The sequence below is a fragment of the Ictalurus punctatus genome, chromosome 14 (genome assembly GCF_001660625.3).
Source record: "Ictalurus punctatus breed USDA103 chromosome 14, Coco_2.0, whole genome shotgun sequence".
NCBI lineage: Eukaryota > Metazoa > Chordata > Actinopteri > Siluriformes > Ictaluridae > Ictalurus > Ictalurus punctatus.
In genome coordinates this window covers 11,839,669-11,859,838 of record NC_030429.2, presented here as the reverse complement: position 1 = coordinate 11,859,838, position 20,170 = coordinate 11,839,669, and the positions used below count along the sequence as shown (strand labels likewise).

Below are 20,170 nucleotides of genomic sequence, written 5' to 3'. Positions count from 1 at the left end.
TTAATGTTAATCAACCTCTTTTGCCTTCACAGAGCCTGATACTGTTAACAATCTCACAGTACTTAACGTTACAAACTCCTCTATATTACTGAACTGGACTGAGTATGCCATGGGTAATAGCATAGCATAAGCAGAGCAGTGGGGGCAGGGATGGGTTGGTAGAAGCTGGGTAGAACTTTTTCCATTATCATAGTTTTTAACATTACTGTACATTCATGCAGTTATCTAATCAGCCAATCGTGTGGCAGCAGCACAATGCAAAAATCATGCAGATACAGGTCAAGAGCTTCAGTTTTGTTCACATCAAACATCAGAATGGGGAAAAGTGTGATCTCTGTGACTTTGATTGTGGCATGGATGTCGGTATCAGATGGGCTGGTTTGAGTATTTCAGAAACTGCTGATCTCCTGGGGTTTTCACACTCAACAATATCTGGCTAGAGTTTACACAAAATGGTGCAAAAAAAAAAAATAAGTATTTTATTTTCAAGCGACGTCCTCGGCGGAGCATGAAGGCAGAGTGACGTCCTCGGCGGAGCAGGGAAACAGAACACTGTACTCAGCAGAGCAGGGATGCAAGGCGACGTCCTCGTCGGAGCATGAAAGCGGAGCGACGTCCGCAGTCGGGCAGTCAGGCTGTGCGACGTCCTCGGCGGAGCATGAAGGTAGAGCGACGTCCCCTGTAATGCCAGGGAGAGGAGCGTGGGTCTCTGTGCGGCCAGGGAGAGAAGTGTGGGTCTCCTCAAAGCAGAAAGGGGGAATGATGTTTGCCATGGAGCAGGAAGGCTGAGCGACGACCTCAGCTGAACAGGGAGGCTGAGCGGCGACCTCAGCTGAACAGGGAGGCTGAGCGACGACCACAGCTGAACAGGGGGGGCTGAGGCTCTGAGGTCACCAGGTGAACCTTGGGCATGGGCGGAGCTTGGGTGGCCGTGTCAGCAGACTGTGGCGTGAGCAGAACTTGGCTGTGCGTGTCAGCAGACTGTGGCGTGAGCAGAGCTTGGCTGTGCGTGTCAGCAGACTGGGGCGTGAGCAGAGCTTGGCTGGGCGTGTCAGAAGACTGGGGCGTGAGCAGAGCTTGGCTGGGCGTGTCAGCAGACTGGGGCGTGAGCAGAGCTTGGCTGGGCGTGTCAGCAGACTGGGGCGTGAGCAGAGCTTGGCTGGGCGTGTCAGCAGACTGGGGCTTGAGCAGAGCTTGGCTGGGCGTGTCAGCAGACTGGGGCGTGAGCAGAACTTGGTCATTAGGCTTAGATATTAGCAGAGCTTGGTCAACTGGATCAGCAGGCTTGAACGTGAGCTCAGGGACGTGAGACTTGACCTGGACCTCAGGGACGTGAGACTTGGCCTGGACCTCAGGGACGTGAGACTTGGCCTGGACCTCAGGGACATGAGACTTGGCCTGGACCTCAGGGACGTGAGACTTGGCCTGGACCTCAGGGACGTGAGGCTTGGCCTGGACCTCAGGGACGTGAGGCTTGGCCTGGACCTCAGGGACGTGAGGCTTGGCCTGGACATCAGAGACTGGAGACTTGGCCTGGATGTCAGAGCCTGGAGGCTTGACTTGGACTTCAGAGCCTGGAGGCTTGACTTGGACTTGGACCTCAGTGACTGGAGGCTTGACTTGGACTTCAGAGCCTGGAGGCTTGACTTGGACCTCACTGACTGGAGGCTTGACTTGGACCTCAGAGACTGGAGGCTTGACTTGGACTTGGACCTTAGGGACTTGAGACTTGACTGGGACTTGGACCTTAGGGACTTGAGACTTGACTTGGATTTCAGGGTCTGGAGGCTTGACTGGGATTTCGGGGACTGGAGGCTTGACTGGGATTTCGGGGACTGGAGGCTTGACTGGGATTTCGGGGACTGGAGGCTTGACTGGGATTTCGGGGACTGGAGGCTTGACTGGGATTTCGGGGACTGGAGGCTTGACTGGGATTTCGGGGACTGGAGGCTTGACTGGGATTTCGGGGACTGGAGGCTTGACTGGGATTTCGGGGACTGGAGGCTTGACTGGGATTTCGGGGACTGAAGGCTTGACTTGGATTTCGGGGACTGGAGGCTTGACTGGGATTTCGGGGACTGGAGGCTTCACTGGGATTTCAGGGACTTGAGACTTGACTTGGATTTCAGAGTTGAGCTCTGCATGAATTTGCCTGTAGTAGTGGGTAAACGGCAGGGCAGGTTCGCCTGCCAGACTTACCCCCCTGAGAAGTTGTTCTAGCTCGTCCTTCGCCTCCAGAATCGCATCATGAATTCCCCCACAAACTGTTCTACACTGTCCAGGTTCCTACAGTGCTTATCCAGTTTGAGCTGCACCCATTGACGGGCCGGTCCAAAGAACCGGGACCACATGAATCGGAGCCAGTACTTCTCCTCTGGCTTAGGGTCTGACAGACTGGAGAAATAGAATTGACAGTCTACCAGGGAATATTCTGGGGCACCGAAAAATCCATCAAATGGATCAGGAAGCTCCATAAATGTCCATTGTGGGAAGTGGACTGAGTCCATAGCGGGGACGGTTAGCGTCGACTTCCGGGTTTTGCGTCTCCTCCGTTCTCCTGCTGCATCTATGTTTCGGCGGAAGATTCTGTCACGAATCGTGATGGAGCAGAGATAGGACGGATGCAAGTGCAGGATGAACAGTTGTTTATTTGAAAGAGAGACAGGCATATACGGGGCAAGGCTGGAATCTAGGTCGTGGTCACGGAAAACAGGGTTGATAAACAAAACGAGAAACGAACTATGACGAGGAACTGGAAGCGGATAATCCAGCGCGAACTAACTTTAAACATGGAACGTGACTATGACTATGACTCGAAATAAACTAATTCTAAACATGGACCGAGACTATGATACGAACTAAACTAACTATGACAATCTTCCGCGTTGTGTGCTGGGAGGCGCGCGGTATATATGCGGACATGATCAGCGTCTAAACCGCTAGCAGCTGAGAGCAATAGAGACCGACGTGAAATCCCAGCCAATGATGGAACAGGGAGGAGACATGACAGAAACATAAACAAAACACACGTGTCCAGATGTCATTACGGTCAACAACGGAAAAGCAGGTGCTCGCGCATTCGCGCTTAGAGCACGCTGCTTCAAGGGGGAATCATGACAACTGTTGAAAATGCATAATGCATTTCTCTCTGTGTAATTATGTCCCACTGTGTCTTTGTATGTGTTAGTCTTTGTTTGTTTTAGTAATTATCAACCAAAGTTTTCATCATTCAAAATTTTATACACCTGGATTTAGCTGCATTTCTCAAAACAGTGTTTAAGATAAAAAAATATATAGATGTCAATAATTAACACGTATGCGTGTGTGTGTGTGTTTGTGTGTGTGTGTGTGTGTGTGTGTGTGTGTGTGTGTGATTTGCAGAGCCAAATGCTGTCACCAATCTCATTGTCTCTAACAAAACTATATCATCTGTGTCTCTAACCTGGAATGAGCCACCTGGGAACAGGTCGTACTTTACAGTAAATTGGACTGGTGGCAGTGTGAATAACAGCAGTAACACTTCAAACACGTCTTACACTGTCACTGGTCTGACTGCTGGAGTGAACTACACATTCACTGTTACTGCAGTTGCTGCAGATGGACAAACTGCAGGAGCACCAACTCAAACTTCAGCCTTCACAAGTAAGTCCTGTACTGCTGATACAGACAACCTTATTCATTAAATTGATTAGATTGAATTTTAGATTAGATTGGACTGACTGAACTCCTGAACCTGCTCAAAATACACTACTGTTGAAAATGAGTAATACATTTCTCTCTGTGTAATTATATCTCACTGTGTCTCTGTATATGTGGGTCTTAGTAGTGTTTTAGTAGTTATCAAATAGAGTTTTAATCATTCAGAATTTTATTCACCTGGATTTACATGTATTTCTTGAAACAATGACTATGTTCACATGCACATCAATATTCTGATATTAATCTGAATTTTTTTGCAATATTCTAAATAGTATTGATTCACGTAAACACAACAATCCGATTGCCCAATTCAGATCAAGACAATATTCTGGTGCCCCAAATTCTGATTTCCAGCCCTGGAATATGCCCGTTTTAATCGGAAATTGGTTTCATGTAAACACGTTATTCAGAAAATCCACTGAAAGGAGATATATGCGCATGATCAGTCGTCAAGGAATTGTGGGTGCTAACAGATGCTTAGCTGTAGGCTAAGTATTTAGGAACGGCAAGTCAAGCATACTTACAACAAACATGTATACAGTAATATTCTGATGCCTGTACACATATAAACATTGCATTCAGAATATGGCTGCAAGCTGAAGATATAGACTTTTAAATGGAATTTGATGTGCATGTAACATAGTCAATATTTAAGATATTAAAATACATAGATGTGAATAATTTACACATTTGTGTGTGTGTGTGTGTGTGTGTGTGTGTGTGTGTGTGTGTGTGTGTGTGTGATTTGCAGAGCCAAATGCTGTCACAAATCTCACTGTCTCTATCAAAACCACATCATCTGTGTCTCTAACCTGGAATGAGCCACCTGGGAACAGGTCGTACTTTACAGTAAATTGGGCTGGCAGCAGTGTGAATAACAGCAGTAACACTTCAAACACGTCTTACACTGTCACTGGTCTGACCGCTGGAGTGAACTACACATTCACTGTTACTGCAGATGGACAAACTGCAGGAGCACCAACTCAAACTTCAGCCTTCACAAGTAAGTCCTGTGCTGCTGATAAAGACAACCTAATTCATTTGACTGAATTTTTTATTAGATTGGACTGACAGAACACTTGAACCTGCCTAAATTACAGTACTGTTGAAAATGAGTAATGCATTTCTCTCTGTGTAATTATATCTCACTGTGTCTCTGTATATGTGGGCCTTAGTAGTGTTTTAGTAATTCTCAACCAGAGTTTTAGTCATTCAGAATTTTATACATGTATTTCTTGAAACAATGACTATGTTCACATGCACATCAATATTCTGATATTAATCTGAATTTTTTTTGCAATATTCTAAATGGTATTGATTCACGTAAACGCAACAATCTGATTGCCCAATTCAGATCAAGACAATATTCTGATGCCCCAAATTCTGATTTCCACCCCTGGAATATGCCCGTTTTAATCGGAAATTGGTTTCATGTAAACACCTTATTCAGAAAATCCACTGAAAGGAGATATATGCGCATGATCAGTCCTCAAGGAATTGTGGGTGCTAACAGATGCTTAGCTGTAGGCTAAGTATTTAGGAATGGCAACTCAGGCATACTTACAACAAACATGTATACAGGAATATTCTGATGCCTGTACACATATAAACATTGCATTCAGAATATGGCTGCAAGCTGAAGATATAGACTTTTAAATGGAATTTGATGTGCATGTAACATAGTCAATGTTTAAGATATTAAAATACATAGATGTGAATAATTTACACATTTGTGTGTGTGTGTGATTTGCAGAGCCAAATGCTGTCACAAATCTCACTGTCTCTATCAAAACCACATCATCTGTGGCTCTAACCTGGAATGAGCCACCTGGGAACAGGTCGTACTTTAAAGTAAATTGGGCTGGTGGCAGTGTGAATAACAGCAGTAACACTTCAAACACGTCTTACACTGTCACTGGTCTGACCGCTGGAGTGAAATACACATTCACTGTTACTGCAGTTGCTGCAGATGGACAAACTGCAGGAGCATCAACTCAAACTTCAGCCTTCACAAGTAAGTCCTGTGCTGCTGATAAAGACAACCTAATTCATTTGACTGAATTTTTTATTAGATTGGACTGACAGAACACTTGAACCTGCCTAAATTACAGTACTGTTGAAAATGAGTAATGCATTTCTCTCTGTGTAATTATATCTCACTGTGTCTCTGTATATGTGGGCCTTAGTAGTGTTTTAGTAATTCTCAACCAGAGTTTTAGTCATTCAGAATTTTATACATGTATTTCTTGAAACAATGACTATGTTCACATGCACATCAATATTCTGATATTAATCTGAATTTTTTTTGCAATATTCTAAATGGTATTGATTCACGTAAACACAACAATCCGACTGCCCAATTCAGATAAAGACAATATTCTGATGCCCCAAATTCTGATTTCCACCCCTGGAATATGCCCGTTTTAATCGGAAATTGGTTTCATGTAAACACCTTATTCAGAAAATCCACTGAAAGGAGATATATGCGCATGATCAGTCCTCAAGGAATTGTGGGTGCTAACAGATGCTTAGCTGTAGGCTATTTAGGAATGGCAACTCAAGCATACTTACAACAAACATGTATACAGGAATATTCTGATGCCTGTACACATATAAACATTGCATTCAGAATATGGCTGCAAGCTGAAGATATAGACTTTTAAATGGAATTTGATGTGCATGTAACATAGTCAATGTTTAAGATATTAAAATACATAGATGTGAATAATTTACACATTTGTGTGTGTGTGTGTGATTTGCAGAGCCAAATGCTGTCACAAATCTCACTGTCTCTATCAAAACCACATCATCTGTGTCTCTAACCTGGAATGAGCCACCTGGGAACAGGTCGTACTTTAAAGTAAATTGGGCTGGTGGCAGTGTGAATAACAGCAGTAACACTTCAAACACGTCTTACACTGTCACTGGTCTGACCGCTGGAGTGAAATACACATTCACTGTTACTGCAGTTGCTGCAGATGGACAAACTGCAGGAGCACCAACTCAAACTTCAGCCTTCACAAGTAAGTCCTGTGCTGCTGATAAAGACAACCTAATTCATTTGACTGAATTTTTTATTAGATTGGACTGACAGAACACTTGAACCTGCCTAAATTACAGTACTGTTGAAAATGAGTAATGCATTTCTCTCTGTGTAATTATATCTCACTGTGTCTCTGTATATGTGGGCCTTAGTAGTGTTTTAGTAATTCTCAACCAGAGTTTTAGTCATTCAGAATTTTATACATGTATTTCTTGAAACAATGACTATGTTCACATGCACATCAATATTCTGATATTAATCTGAATTTTTTTTTGCAATATTCTAAATGGTATTGATTCACGTAAACGCAACAATCCGACTGCCCAATTCAGATCAAGACAATATTCTGATGCCCCAAATTCTGATTTCCACCCCTGGAATATGCCCGTTTTAATCGGAAATTGGTTTCATGTAAACACCTTATTCAGAAAATCCACTGAAAGGAGATATATGCGCATGATCAGTCCTCAAGAAATTGTGGGTGCTAACAGATGCTTAGCTGTAGGCTAAGTATTTAGGAATGGCAACTCAGGCATACTTACAACAAACATGTATACAGGAATATTCTGATGCCTGTACACATATAAACATTGCATTCAGAATATGGCTGCAAGCTGAAGATATAGACTTTTAAATGGAATTTGATGTGCATGTAACATAGTCAATGTTTAAGATATTAAGATACATAGATGTGAATAATTTACACATTTGTGTGTGTGTGTGATTTGCAGAGCCAAATGCTGTCACAAATCTCACTGTCTCTATCAAAACCACATCATCTGTGTCTCTAACCTGGAATGAGCCACCTGGGAACAGGTCGTACTTTAAAGTAAATTGGGCTGGTGGCAGTGTGAATAACAGCAGTAACACTTCAAACACGTCTTACACTGTCACTGGTCTGACCGCTGGAGTGAAATACACATTCACTGTTACTGCAGTTGCTGCAGATGGACAAACTGCAGGAGCACCAACTCAAACTTCAGCCTTCGCAAGTAAGTCCTGTGCTGCTGATAAAGACAACCTAATTCATTTGACTGAATTTTTTATTAGATTGGACTGACAGAACACTTGAACCTGCCTAAATTACAGTACTGTTGAAAATGAGTAATGCATTTCTCTCTGTGTAATTATATCTCACTGTGTCTCTGTATATGTGGGCCTTAGTAGTGTTTTAGTAATTCTCAACCAGAGTTTTAGTCATTCAGAATTTTATACATGTATTTCTTGAAACAATGACTATGTTCACATGCACATCAATATTCTGATATTAATCTGAATTTTTTTTGCAATATTCTAAATGGTATTGATTCACGTAAACGCAACAATCCGACTGCCCAATTCAGATCAAGACAATATTCTGATGCCCCAAATTCTGATTTCCACCCCTGGAATATGCCCGTTTTAATCGGAAATTGGTTTCATGTAAACACGTTATTCAGAAAATCCACTGAAAGGAGATATATGCGCATGATCAGTCGTCAAGGAATTGTGGGTGCTAACAGATGCTTAGCTGTAGGCTATTTAGGAATGGCAACTCAAGCATACTTACAACAAACATGTATACAGGAATATGCTGATGCCTGTACACATATTAACATTGCATTCAGAATATGGCTGCAAGCTGAAGATATAGACTTTTAAATGGAATTTGATGTGCATGTAACATAGTCAATGTTTAAGATATTAAAATACATAGATGTGAATAATTTACACATTTGTGTGTGTGTGTGATTTGCAGAGCCAAATGCTGTCACAAATCTCACTGTCTCTATCAAAACCACATCATCTGTGGCTCTAACCTGGAATGAGCCACCTGGGAACAGGTCGTACTTTAAAGTAAATTGGGCTGGTGGCAGTGTGAATAACAGCAGTAACACTTCAAACACGTCTTACACTGTCACTGGTCTGACCGCTGGAGTGAAATACACATTCACTGTTACTGCAGTTGCTGCAGATGGACAAACTGCAGGAGCATCAACTCAAACTTCAGCCTTCACAAGTAAGTCCTGTGCTGCTGATAAAGACAACCTAATTCATTTGACTGAATTTTTTATTAGATTGGACTGACAGAACACTTGAACCTGCCTAAATTACAGTACTGTTGAAAATGAGTAATGCATTTCTCTCTGTGTAATTATATCTCACTGTGTCTCTGTATATGTGGGCCTTAGTAGTGTTTTAGTAATTCTCAACCAGAGTTTTAGTCATTCAGAATTTTATACATGTATTTCTTGAAACAATGACTATGTTCACATGCACATCAATATTCTGATATTAATCGGAATTTTTTTTTGCAATATTCTAAATGGTATTGATTCACGTAAACGCAACAATCCGACTGCCCAATTCAGATCAAGACAATATTCTGATGCCCCAAATTCTGATTTCCACCCCTGGAATATGCCCGTTTTAATCGGAAATTGGTTTCATGTAAACACCTTATTCAGAAAATCCACTGAAAGGAGATATATGCGCATGATCAGTCCTCAAGAAATTGTGGGTGCTAACAGATGCTTAGCTGTAGGCTAAGTATTTAGGAATGGCAACTCAGGCATACTTACAACAAACATGTATACAGGAATATTCTGATGCCTGTACACATATAAACATTGCATTCAGAATATGGCTGCAAGCTGAAGATATAGACTTTTAAATGGAATTTGATGTGCATGTAACATAGTCAATGTTTAAGATATTAAGATACATAGATGTGAATAATTTACACATTTGTGTGTGTGTGTGATTTGCAGAGCCAAATGCTGTCACAAATCTCACTGTCTCTATCAAAACCACATCATCTGTGTCTCTAACCTGGAATGAGCCACCTGGGAACAGGTCGTACTTTAAAGTAAATTGGGCTGGTGGCAGTGTGAATAACAGCAGTAACACTTCAAACACGTCTTACACTGTCACTGGTCTGACCGCTGGAGTGAAATACACATTCACTGTTACTGCAGTTGCTGCAGATGGACAAACTGCAGGAGCACCAACTCAAACTTCAGCCTTCGCAAGTAAGTCCTGTGCTGCTGATAAAGACAACCTAATTCATTTGACTGAATTTTTTATTAGATTGGACTGACAGAACACTTGAACCTGCCTAAATTACAGTACTGTTGAAAATGAGTAATGCATTTCTCTCTGTGTAATTATATCTCACTGTGTCTCTGTATATGTGGGCCTTAGTAGTGTTTTAGTAATTCTCAACCAGAGTTTTAGTCATTCAGAATTTTATACATGTATTTCTTGAAACAATGACTATGTTCACATGCACATCAATATTCTGATATTAATCTGAATTTTTTTTGCAATATTCTAAATGGTATTGATTCACGTAAACGCAACAATCCGACTGCCCAATTCAGATCAAGACAATATTCTGATGCCCCAAATTCTGATTTCCACCCCTGGAATATGCCCGTTTTAATCGGAAATTGGTTTCATGTAAACACGTTATTCAGAAAATCCACTGAAAGGAGATATATGCGCATGATCAGTCGTCAAGGAATTGTGGGTGCTAACAGATGCTTAGCTGTAGGCTATTTAGGAATGGCAACTCAAGCATACTTACAACAAACATGTATACAGGAATATGCTGATGCCTGTACACATATTAACATTGCATTCAGAATATGGCTGCAAGCTGAAGATATAGACTTTTAAATGGAATTTGATGTGCATGTAACATAGTCAATGTTTAAGATATTAAAATACATAGATGTGAATAATTTACACATTTGTGTGTGTGTGTGATTTGCAGAGCCAAATGCTGTCACAAATCTCACTGTCTCTATCAAAACCACATCATCTGTGGCTCTAACCTGGAATGAGCCACCTGGGAACAGGTCGTACTTTAAAGTAAATTGGGCTGGTGGCAGTGTGAATAACAGCAGTAACACTTCAAACACGTCTTACACTGTCACTGGTCTGACCGCTGGAGTGAAATACACATTCACTGTTACTGCAGTTGCTGCAGATGGACAAACTGCAGGAGCATCAACTCAAACTTCAGCCTTCACAAGTAAGTCCTGTGCTGCTGATAAAGACAACCTAATTCATTTGACTGAATTTTTTATTAGATTGGACTGACAGAACACTTGAACCTGCCTAAATTACAGTACTGTTGAAAATGAGTAATGCATTTCTCTCTGTGTAATTATATCTCACTGTGTCTCTGTATATGTGGGCCTTAGTAGTGTTTTAGTAATTCTCAACCAGAGTTTTAGTCATTCAGAATTTTATACATGTATTTCTTGAAACAATGACTATGTTCACATGCACATCAATATTCTGATATTAATCTGAATTTTTTTTTGCAATATTCTAAATGGTATTGATTCACGTAAACGCAACAATCCGACTGCCCAATTCAGATCAAGACAATATTCTGATGCCCCAAATTCTGATTTCCACCCCTGGAATATGCCCGTTTTAATCGGAAATTGGTTTCATGTAAACACCTTATTCAGAAAATCCACTGAAAGGAGATATATGCGCATGATCAGTCCTCAAGAAATTGTGGGTGCTAACAGATGCTTAGCTGTAGGCTAAGTATTTAGGAATGGCAACTCAGGCATACTTACAACAAACATGTATACAGGAATATTCTGATGCCTGTACACATATAAACATTGCATTCAGAATATGGCTGCAAGCTGAAGATATAGACTTTTAAATGGAATTTGATGTGCATGTAACATAGTCAATGTTTAAGATATTAAGATACATAGATGTGAATAATTTACACATTTGTGTGTGTGTGTGATTTGCAGAGCCAAATGCTGTCACAAATCTCACTGTCTCTATCAAAACCACATCATCTGTGTCTCTAACCTGGAATGAGCCACCTGGGAACAGGTCGTACTTTAAAGTAAATTGGGCTGGTGGCAGTGTGAATAACAGCAGTAACACTTCAAACACGTCTTACACTGTCACTGGTCTGACCGCTGGAGTGAAATACACATTCACTGTTACTGCAGTTGCTGCAGATGGACAAACTGCAGGAGCACCAACTCAAACTTCAGCCTTCGCAAGTAAGTCCTGTGCTGCTGATAAAGACAACCTAATTCATTTGACTGAATTTTTTATTAGATTGGACTGACAGAACACTTGAACCTGCCTAAATTACAGTACTGTTGAAAATGAGTAATGCATTTCTCTCTGTGTAATTATATCTCACTGTGTCTCTGTATATGTGGGCCTTAGTAGTGTTTTAGTAATTCTCAACCAGAGTTTTAGTCATTCAGAATTTTATACATGTATTTCTTGAAACAATGACTATGTTCACATGCACATCAATATTCTGATATTAATCTGAATTTTTTTTGCAATATTCTAAATGGTATTGATTCACGTAAACGCAACAATCCGACTGCCCAATTCAGATCAAGACAATATTCTGATGCCCCAAATTCTGATTTCCACCCCTGGAATATGCCCGTTTTAATCGGAAATTGGTTTCATGTAAACACGTTATTCAGAAAATCCACTGAAAGGAGATATATGCGCATGATCAGTCCTCAAGGAATTGTGGGTGCTAACAGATGCTTAGCTGTAGGCTATTTAGGAATGGCAACTCAAGCATACTTACAACAAACATGTATACAGGAATATGCTGATGCCTGTACACATATTAACATTGCATTCAGAATATGGCTGCAAGCTGAAGATATAGACTTTTAAATGGAATTTGATGTGCATGTAACATAGTCAATGTTTAAGATATTAAAATACATAGATGTGAATAATTTACACATTTGTGTGTGTGTGTGATTTGCAGAGCCAAATGCTGTCACAAATCTCACTGTCTCTATCAAAACCACATCATCTGTGGCTCTAACCTGGAATGAGCCACCTGGGAACAGGTCGTACTTTAAAGTAAATTGGGCTGGTGGCAGTGTGAATAACAGCAGTAACACTTCAAACACGTCTTACACTGTCACTGGTCTGACCGCTGGAGTGAAATACACATTCACTGTTACTGCAGTTGCTGCAGATGGACAAACTGCAGGAGCATCAACTCAAACTTCAGCCTTCACAAGTAAGTCCTGTGCTGCTGATAAAGACAACCTAATTCATTTGACTGAATTTTTTATTAGATTGGACTGACAGAACACTTGAACCTGCCTAAATTACAGTACTGTTGAAAATGAGTAATGCATTTCTCTCTGTGTAATTATATCTCACTGTGTCTCTGTATATGTGGGCCTTAGTAGTGTTTTAGTAATTCTCAACCAGAGTTTTAGTCATTCAGAATTTTATACATGTATTTCTTGAAACAATGACTATGTTCACATGCACATCAATATTCTGATATTAATCTGAATTTTTTTTGCAATATTCTAAATGGTATTGATTCACGTAAACGCAACAATCCGACTGCCCAATTCAGATCAAGACAATATTCTGATGCCCCAAATTCTGATTTCCACCCCTGGAATATGCCCGTTTTAATCGGAAATTGGTTTCATGTAAACACCTTATTCAGAAAATCCACTGAAAGGAGATATATGCGCATGATCAGTCCTCAAGGAATTGTGGGTGCTAACAGATGCTTAGCTGTAGGCTAAGTATTTAGGAATGGCAACTCAAGCATACTTACAACAAACATGTATACAGGAATATTCTGATGCCTGTACACATATAAACATTGCATTCAGAATATGGCTGCAAGCTGAAGATATAGACTTTTAAATGGAATTTGATGTGCATGTAACATAGTCAATGTTTAAGATATTAAAATACATAGATGTGAATAATTTACACATTTGTGTGTGTGTGTGATTTGCAGAGCCAAATGCTGTCACAAATCTCACTGTCTCTATCAAAACCACATCATCTGTGTCTCTAACCTGGAATGAGCCACCTGGGAACAGGTCGTACTTTAAAGTAAATTGGGCTGGTGGCAGTGTGAATAACAGCAGTAACACTTCAAACACGTCTTACACTGTCACTGGTCTGACCGCTGGAGTGAAATACACATTCACTGTTACTGCAGTTGCTGCAGATGGACAAACTGCAGGAGCACCAACTCAAACTTCAGCCTTCGCAAGTAAGTCCTGTGCTGCTGATAAAGACAACCTAATTCATTTGACTGAATTTTTTATTAGATTGGACTGACAGAACACTTGAACCTGCCTAAATTACAGTACTGTTGAAAATGAGTAATGCATTTCTCTCTGTGTAATTATATCTCACTGTGTCTCTGTATATGTGGGCCTTAGTAGTGTTTTAGTAATTCTCAACCAGAGTTTTAGTCATTCAGAATTTTATACATGTATTTCTTGAAACAATGACTATGTTCACATGCACATCAATATTCTGATATTAATCTGAATTTTTTTTGCAATATTCTAAATGGTATTGATTCACGTAAACGCAACAATCCGATTGCCCAATTCAGATCAAGACAATATTCTGATGCCCCAAATTCTGATTTCCACCCCTGGAATATGCCCGTTTTAATCAGAAATTGGTTTCATGTAAACACCTTATTCAGAAAATCCACTGAAAGGAGATATATGCGCATGATCAGTCCTCAAGGAATTGTGGGTGCTAACAGATGCTTAGCTGTAGGCTATTTAGGAATGGCAACTCAAGCATACTTACAACAAACATGTATACAGGAATATGCTGATGCCTGTACACATATTAACATTGCATTCAGAATATGGCTGCAAGCTGAAGATATAGACTTTTAAATGGAATTTGATGTGCATGTAACATAGTCAATGTTTAAGATATTAAAATACATAGATGTGAATAATTTACACATTTGTGTGTGTGTGTGATTTGCAGAGCCAAATGCTGTCACAAATCTCACTGTCTCTATCAAAACCACATCATCTGTGTCTCTAACCTGGAATGAGCCACCTGGGAACAGGTCGTACTTTAAAGTAAATTGGGCTGGTGGCAGTGTGAATAACAGCAGTAACACTTCAAACACGTCTTACACTGTCACTGGTCTGACCGCTGGAGTGAAATACACATTCACTGTTACTGCAGTTGCTGCAGATGGACAAACTGCAGGAGCATCAACTCAAACTTCAGCCTTCACAAGTAAGTCCTGTGCTGCTGATAAAGACAACCTAATACATTTGACTGAATTTTTTATTAGATTGGACTGACAGAACACTTGAACCTGCCTAAATTACAGTACTGTTGAAAATGAGTAATGCATTTCTCTCTGTGTAATTATATCTCACTGTGTCTCTGTATATGTGGGCCTTAGTAGTGTTTTAGTAATTCTCAACCAGAGTTTTAGTCATTCAGAATTTTATACATGTATTTCTTGAAACAATGACTATGTTCACATGCACATCAATATTCTGATATTAATCTGAATTTTTTTTGCAATATTCTAAATGGTATTGATTCACGTAAACGCAACAATCCGACTGCCCAATTCAGATAAAGACAATATTCTGATGCCCCAAATTCTGATTTCCACCCCTGGAATATGCCCGTTTTAATCGGAAATTGGTTTCATGTAAACACCTTATTCAGAAAATCCACTGAAAGGAGATATATGCGCATGATCAGTCCTCAAGGAATTGTGGGTGCTAACAGATGCTTAGCTGTAGGCTAAGTATTTAGGAATGGCAACTCAAGCATACTTACAACAAACATGTATACAGGAATATTCTGATGCCTGTACACATATAAACATTGCATTCAGAATATGGCTGCAAGCTGAAGATATAGACTTTTAAATGGAATTTGATGTGCATGTAACATAGTCAATGTTTAAGATATTAAAATACATAGATGTGAATAATTTACACATTTGTGTGTGTGTGTGTGATTTGCAGAGCCAAATGCTGTCACAAATCTCACTGTCTCTATCAAAACCACATCATCTGTGTCTCTAACCTGGAATGAGCCACCTGGGAACAGGTCGTACTTTAAAGTAAATTGGGCTGGTGGCAGTGTGAATAACAGCAGTAACACTTCAAACACGTCTTACACTGTCACTGGTCTGACCGCTGGAGTGAAATACACATTCACTGTTACTGCAGTTGCTGCAGATGGACAAACTGCAGGAGCACCAACTCAAACTTCAGCCTTCGCAAGTAAGTCCTGTGCTGCTGATAAAGACAACCTAATTCATTTGACTGAATTTTTTATTAGATTGGACTGACAGAACACTTGAACCTGCCTAAATTACAGTACTGTTGAAAATGAGTAATGCATTTCTCTCTGTGTAATTATATCTCACTGTGTCTCTGTATATGTGGGCCTTAGTAGTGTTTTAGTAATTCTCAACCAGAGTTTTAGTCATTCAGAATTTTATACATGTATTTCTTGAAACAATGACTATGTTCACATGCACATCAATATTCTGATATTAATCTGAATTTTTTTTGCAATATTCTAAATGGTATTGATTCACGTAAACGCAACAATCCGACTGCCCAATTCAGATCAAGACAATATTCTGATGCCCCAAATTCTGATTTCCACCCCTGGAATATGCCCGTTTTAATCGGAAATTGGTTTCATGTAAACACCTTATTCAGAAAATCCACTGAAAGGAGATATATGCGCATGATCAGTCCTCAAGGAATTGTGGGTGCTAACAGATGCTTAGCTGTAGGCTAAGTATTTAGGAATGGCAACTCAAGCATACTTACAACAAACATGTATACAGGAATATTCTGATGCCTGTACACATATAAACATTGCATTCAGAATATGGCTGCAAGCTGAAGATATAGACTTTTAAATGGAATTTGATGTGCATGTAACATAGTCAATGTTTAAGATATTAAAATACATAGATGTGAATAATTTACACATTTGTGTGTGTGTGTGTGTGTGTGTGTGTGTGTGTGTGTGTGTGTGTGTGTGTGTGTGTGTGTGTGTGTGTGTGTATGTGTGTGTGTGTGTGATTTGCAGAGCCAAATGCTGTCACCAATCTCACTGTCTCTATCAAAACCTCATCATCTGTGTCTCTAACCTGGAATGAGCCACCTGGGAACAGGTCGTACTTTACAGTAAATTGGGCTGATGGCAGTGTGAATAACAGCAGTAACACTTCAAACACGTCTTACACTGTCACTGGTCTGACTGCTGGAGTGAACTACACATTCACTGTTACTGCAGTTGCTGCAGATGGACAAACTGCAGGAGCACCAACTCAAATCTCAGTATTCACAAGTAAATCCTGTACTGCTGATACAGACAACCTTATTCATTAGATTGATTAGATTGAATTTTAGATTATATTGAACTGACTGAACTCCTGAACCTGCTCAAAATACACTACTGTTGAAAATTAGTAATGCATTTCTCTCTGTGTAATTATATCTCACTGTGTCTCTGTATATGTGGGCCTTAGTAGTGTTTTAGTAATTATCAAATAGAGTTTTAATCATTCAGAATTTTATTCACCTGGATTTACATGTATTTCTTGAAACAATGACTATGTTCACATGCACATCAATATTCTGATATTAATCTGAATTTTTTGCAATATTCTAAATAGTATTCTAAATAATATTACTGTCTGTTTAGAGTTTCTAGACATGTTCTCCATGTACCTGTGTGGTTATTTTACTCCTAGAGCTTGATGTTATTAGAGATGTTATAAGTATTCCATTAGTAAGTTACTGTTAAATGTTTGTTTCATGTAGATTAATATATTTTTCTAACACAATGGCCTCTAACTTGTGCTCACAGAACCTGATACTGCAAGTGACCTCAGTGTAACTGAAATTACACCAAGCTCATTGTTTGTGAACTGGACTGAACCAATAGGAGAAAGATCTATCTTTAAAGTACAGTGGAGTAATGACAGCATCACTTTGAATTCAACAACCTCAAACAGGTTCTTTAACATTACTAATCTCAATCCTGGAGTCAATTACACCATCCTGATATCTGCTGTTGCTGCAGACAATATAACAGAAGGAGAAGCAGTTGGTCTTTCAGTCTATACAAGTATGTTTTAGAGAATTGTGTTCTCATTTGATGACAAAAGGAATTTCTGAACAAAGGTTATGTTAATCTACTTCTTTTGCCTTCACAGAGCTTGATACTGTTAGCAATCTCACAATACTTAATGTTACAACCTCCTCTATATTACTGAACTGGACTGAGGCAATGGGCAAAATCTCCCATTATGTAATCCAACATGAGAATTTCAGTTCAACAATCAATAAGACTACTGAAATCACTGGGATTAACATAACTAATCTGACTCCTGGAGTGCAGTACACATTCAAAGTGTTTGCAGTTGCTGCAGATAATAAAACAGAAGGAAATTACAGCTGCATTTCAGCCTACACAAGTAAGTCGTAACTTAGAAATATTGACTGAATATCATAAGTAATTTGGTATTTGGACTGTATGGTGGTGCAGCAGGTAGCTTTGCATGATGTCCACAGTTCCATGCTGTGTTCAGGTTGCTGTCTGTTTAGAGTTTCTATAAATGTACTCCATGTACCTGTGTGGTTATTTTACTCCCAGAGCTTGATGTTATAAGAGATGTTATAAGTATTCCATTAGTAAATTACTATTAAATGTTTATTTCATGTAGATTATATATTTTCCTAACACAATGGCCTCTAACCTGTACTCACAGAACCTGATGCTGCAAGTGACCTCAGTGTAACTGAAATTACAACAAGTTCATTGTTTGTGAACTGGACTGAACCAATAGGAGAAAGATCTATCTTTAAAGTACAGTGGAGTAATGACAGCATCACTTTGAATTCAACAACCTCAAACACATTCTTTAACATTACTAATCTGAATCCTGGAGTCAATTACACCATCCTGATATCTGCTGTTGCTGCAGACAATATAACAGAAGGAGAAGCAGTTGGTCTTTCAGTCTATACAAGTATGTTTTAGAGAATCGTGTTCTCATTTGATGACAAACTTAATTTCTGAACAAAGTTTATGTTAATCTACTTCTTTTGCCTTCACAGAGCCTGATACTGTTAGCAATCTCACAGTAGTTAATGTTGCAACCTCCTCTATATTACTGCACTGGACTGAGGCAATGGGCAAAATCTCCCATTATGTAATCCAACATGAGAATTTCAGTACAACAATCAATAAGACTACTGAAATCACTGGGATTAACATAACTAATCTGACTCCTGGAGTGCAGTACACATTCAAAGTGTTTGCAGTTGCTGCAGATAATAAAACAGAAGGAAATTACAGCTGCATTTCAGCCTACACAAGTAAGTCGTAACTTAGAAATATTGACTGAATATCATAAATAATTTGGTATTTGGACTGTATGGTGGTGCAGCAGGTAGCTTTGCATAATATCCACAGTTCCATGCTGTGTTCAGGTTACTGTCTGTTTAGAGGTTTTATACATGTTCTCCATGTATCTGTGTGGATATTTTCATGTTTCCCTTTTTAGTGCCACCTCCCAAAACCACGCTAGTGGGTTGGCTGGCTAATTTAAATTGCCCCTGTGTGTGAATGTCTGTGTTCCCCCTGATGGACTGGCATCAGATCTAGAGTGTATTCCCATCCTGTGCCCAATGTCCTCGGCATAGGCTTTGGATTCACTGCAACCCTGTCCAGGATAACATACTCATTGAAGAAGAGTCGATCCATGAAATTTGTAATTAGCTTTTTGTTTCATGTAGATTTTTGTGGTTTTCTAACACAATGGCCTCTAACCTGTACTCACAGAACCTGATGCTGCAAGTGACCTCAGTGTAACTGAAATTACAACAAGCTCATTGCTTGTGAACTGGACTGAACCAATAGGAGAAAGATCTATCTTTAAAGTACAGTGGAGTAATGACAGCATCACTTTGAATTCAACAACCTCAAACAGGTTCTTTAACATTACTAATCTCAATCCTGGAGTCAATTACACCATCCTGATATCTGCTGTTGCTGCAGACAATATAACAGAAGGAGAAGCAGTTGGTCTTTCAGTCTATACAAGTATGTTTTAGAGAATTGTGTTCTCATTTGATGACAAACTTAATTTCTGAACAAAGTTTATGTTAATCTACTTCTTTTGCCTTCACAGAGCCTGATACTGTTAGCAATCTCACAGTAGTTAATGTTACAACCTCCTCTATATTACTGAACTGGACTGAGGCAATGGGCAAAATCTCCCATTATGTAATCCAACATGAGAATTTCAGTTCAACAATCAATAAGACTACTGAAATCACTGGGATTAACATAACTAATCTGACTCCTGGAGTGCAGTACACATTCAAAGTGTTTGCAGTTGCTGCAGATAATAAAACAGAAGGAAATTACAGCTGCATTTCAGCCTACACAAGTAAGTCGTAACTTAGAAATATTGACTGAATATCATAAGTAATTTGGTATTTGGACTGTATGGTGGTGCAGCAGGTAGCTTTGCATGATGTCCACAGTTCCATGCTGTGTTCAGGTTGCTGTCTGTTTAGAGTTTCTATAAATGTACTCCATGTACCTGTG

General features: G+C 39.7%; 1 protein-coding gene across 1 annotated transcript in view; it reads left to right on the top strand.

The window, feature by feature from the left end:
• The first annotated feature begins 598 nt into the window (after positions 1 to 598).
• LOC108274725 (titin) overlaps positions 599 to 20,170 on the top strand; it is a 58,128-nt gene continuing 38,556 nt past the window's right edge. The window contains exons 1-15 of the mRNA XM_053685930.1: positions 599 to 664; positions 3,589 to 3,642; positions 4,522 to 4,702; positions 5,453 to 5,713; positions 6,462 to 6,722; positions 7,474 to 7,734; positions 8,481 to 8,741; positions 9,493 to 9,753; positions 10,500 to 10,760; positions 11,512 to 11,772; positions 12,519 to 12,779; positions 13,530 to 13,790; positions 14,537 to 14,797; positions 15,550 to 15,810; positions 16,637 to 16,897. Coding sequence (XP_053541905.1) covers positions 599 to 664; positions 3,589 to 3,642; positions 4,522 to 4,702; positions 5,453 to 5,713; positions 6,462 to 6,722; positions 7,474 to 7,734; positions 8,481 to 8,741; positions 9,493 to 9,753; positions 10,500 to 10,760; positions 11,512 to 11,772; positions 12,519 to 12,779; positions 13,530 to 13,790; positions 14,537 to 14,797; positions 15,550 to 15,810; positions 16,637 to 16,897 — 3,433 coding nt within the window. The remainder of the gene's footprint in view (positions 665 to 3,588; positions 3,643 to 4,521; positions 4,703 to 5,452; positions 5,714 to 6,461; positions 6,723 to 7,473; positions 7,735 to 8,480; positions 8,742 to 9,492; positions 9,754 to 10,499; positions 10,761 to 11,511; positions 11,773 to 12,518; positions 12,780 to 13,529; positions 13,791 to 14,536; positions 14,798 to 15,549; positions 15,811 to 16,636; positions 16,898 to 20,170) is intronic.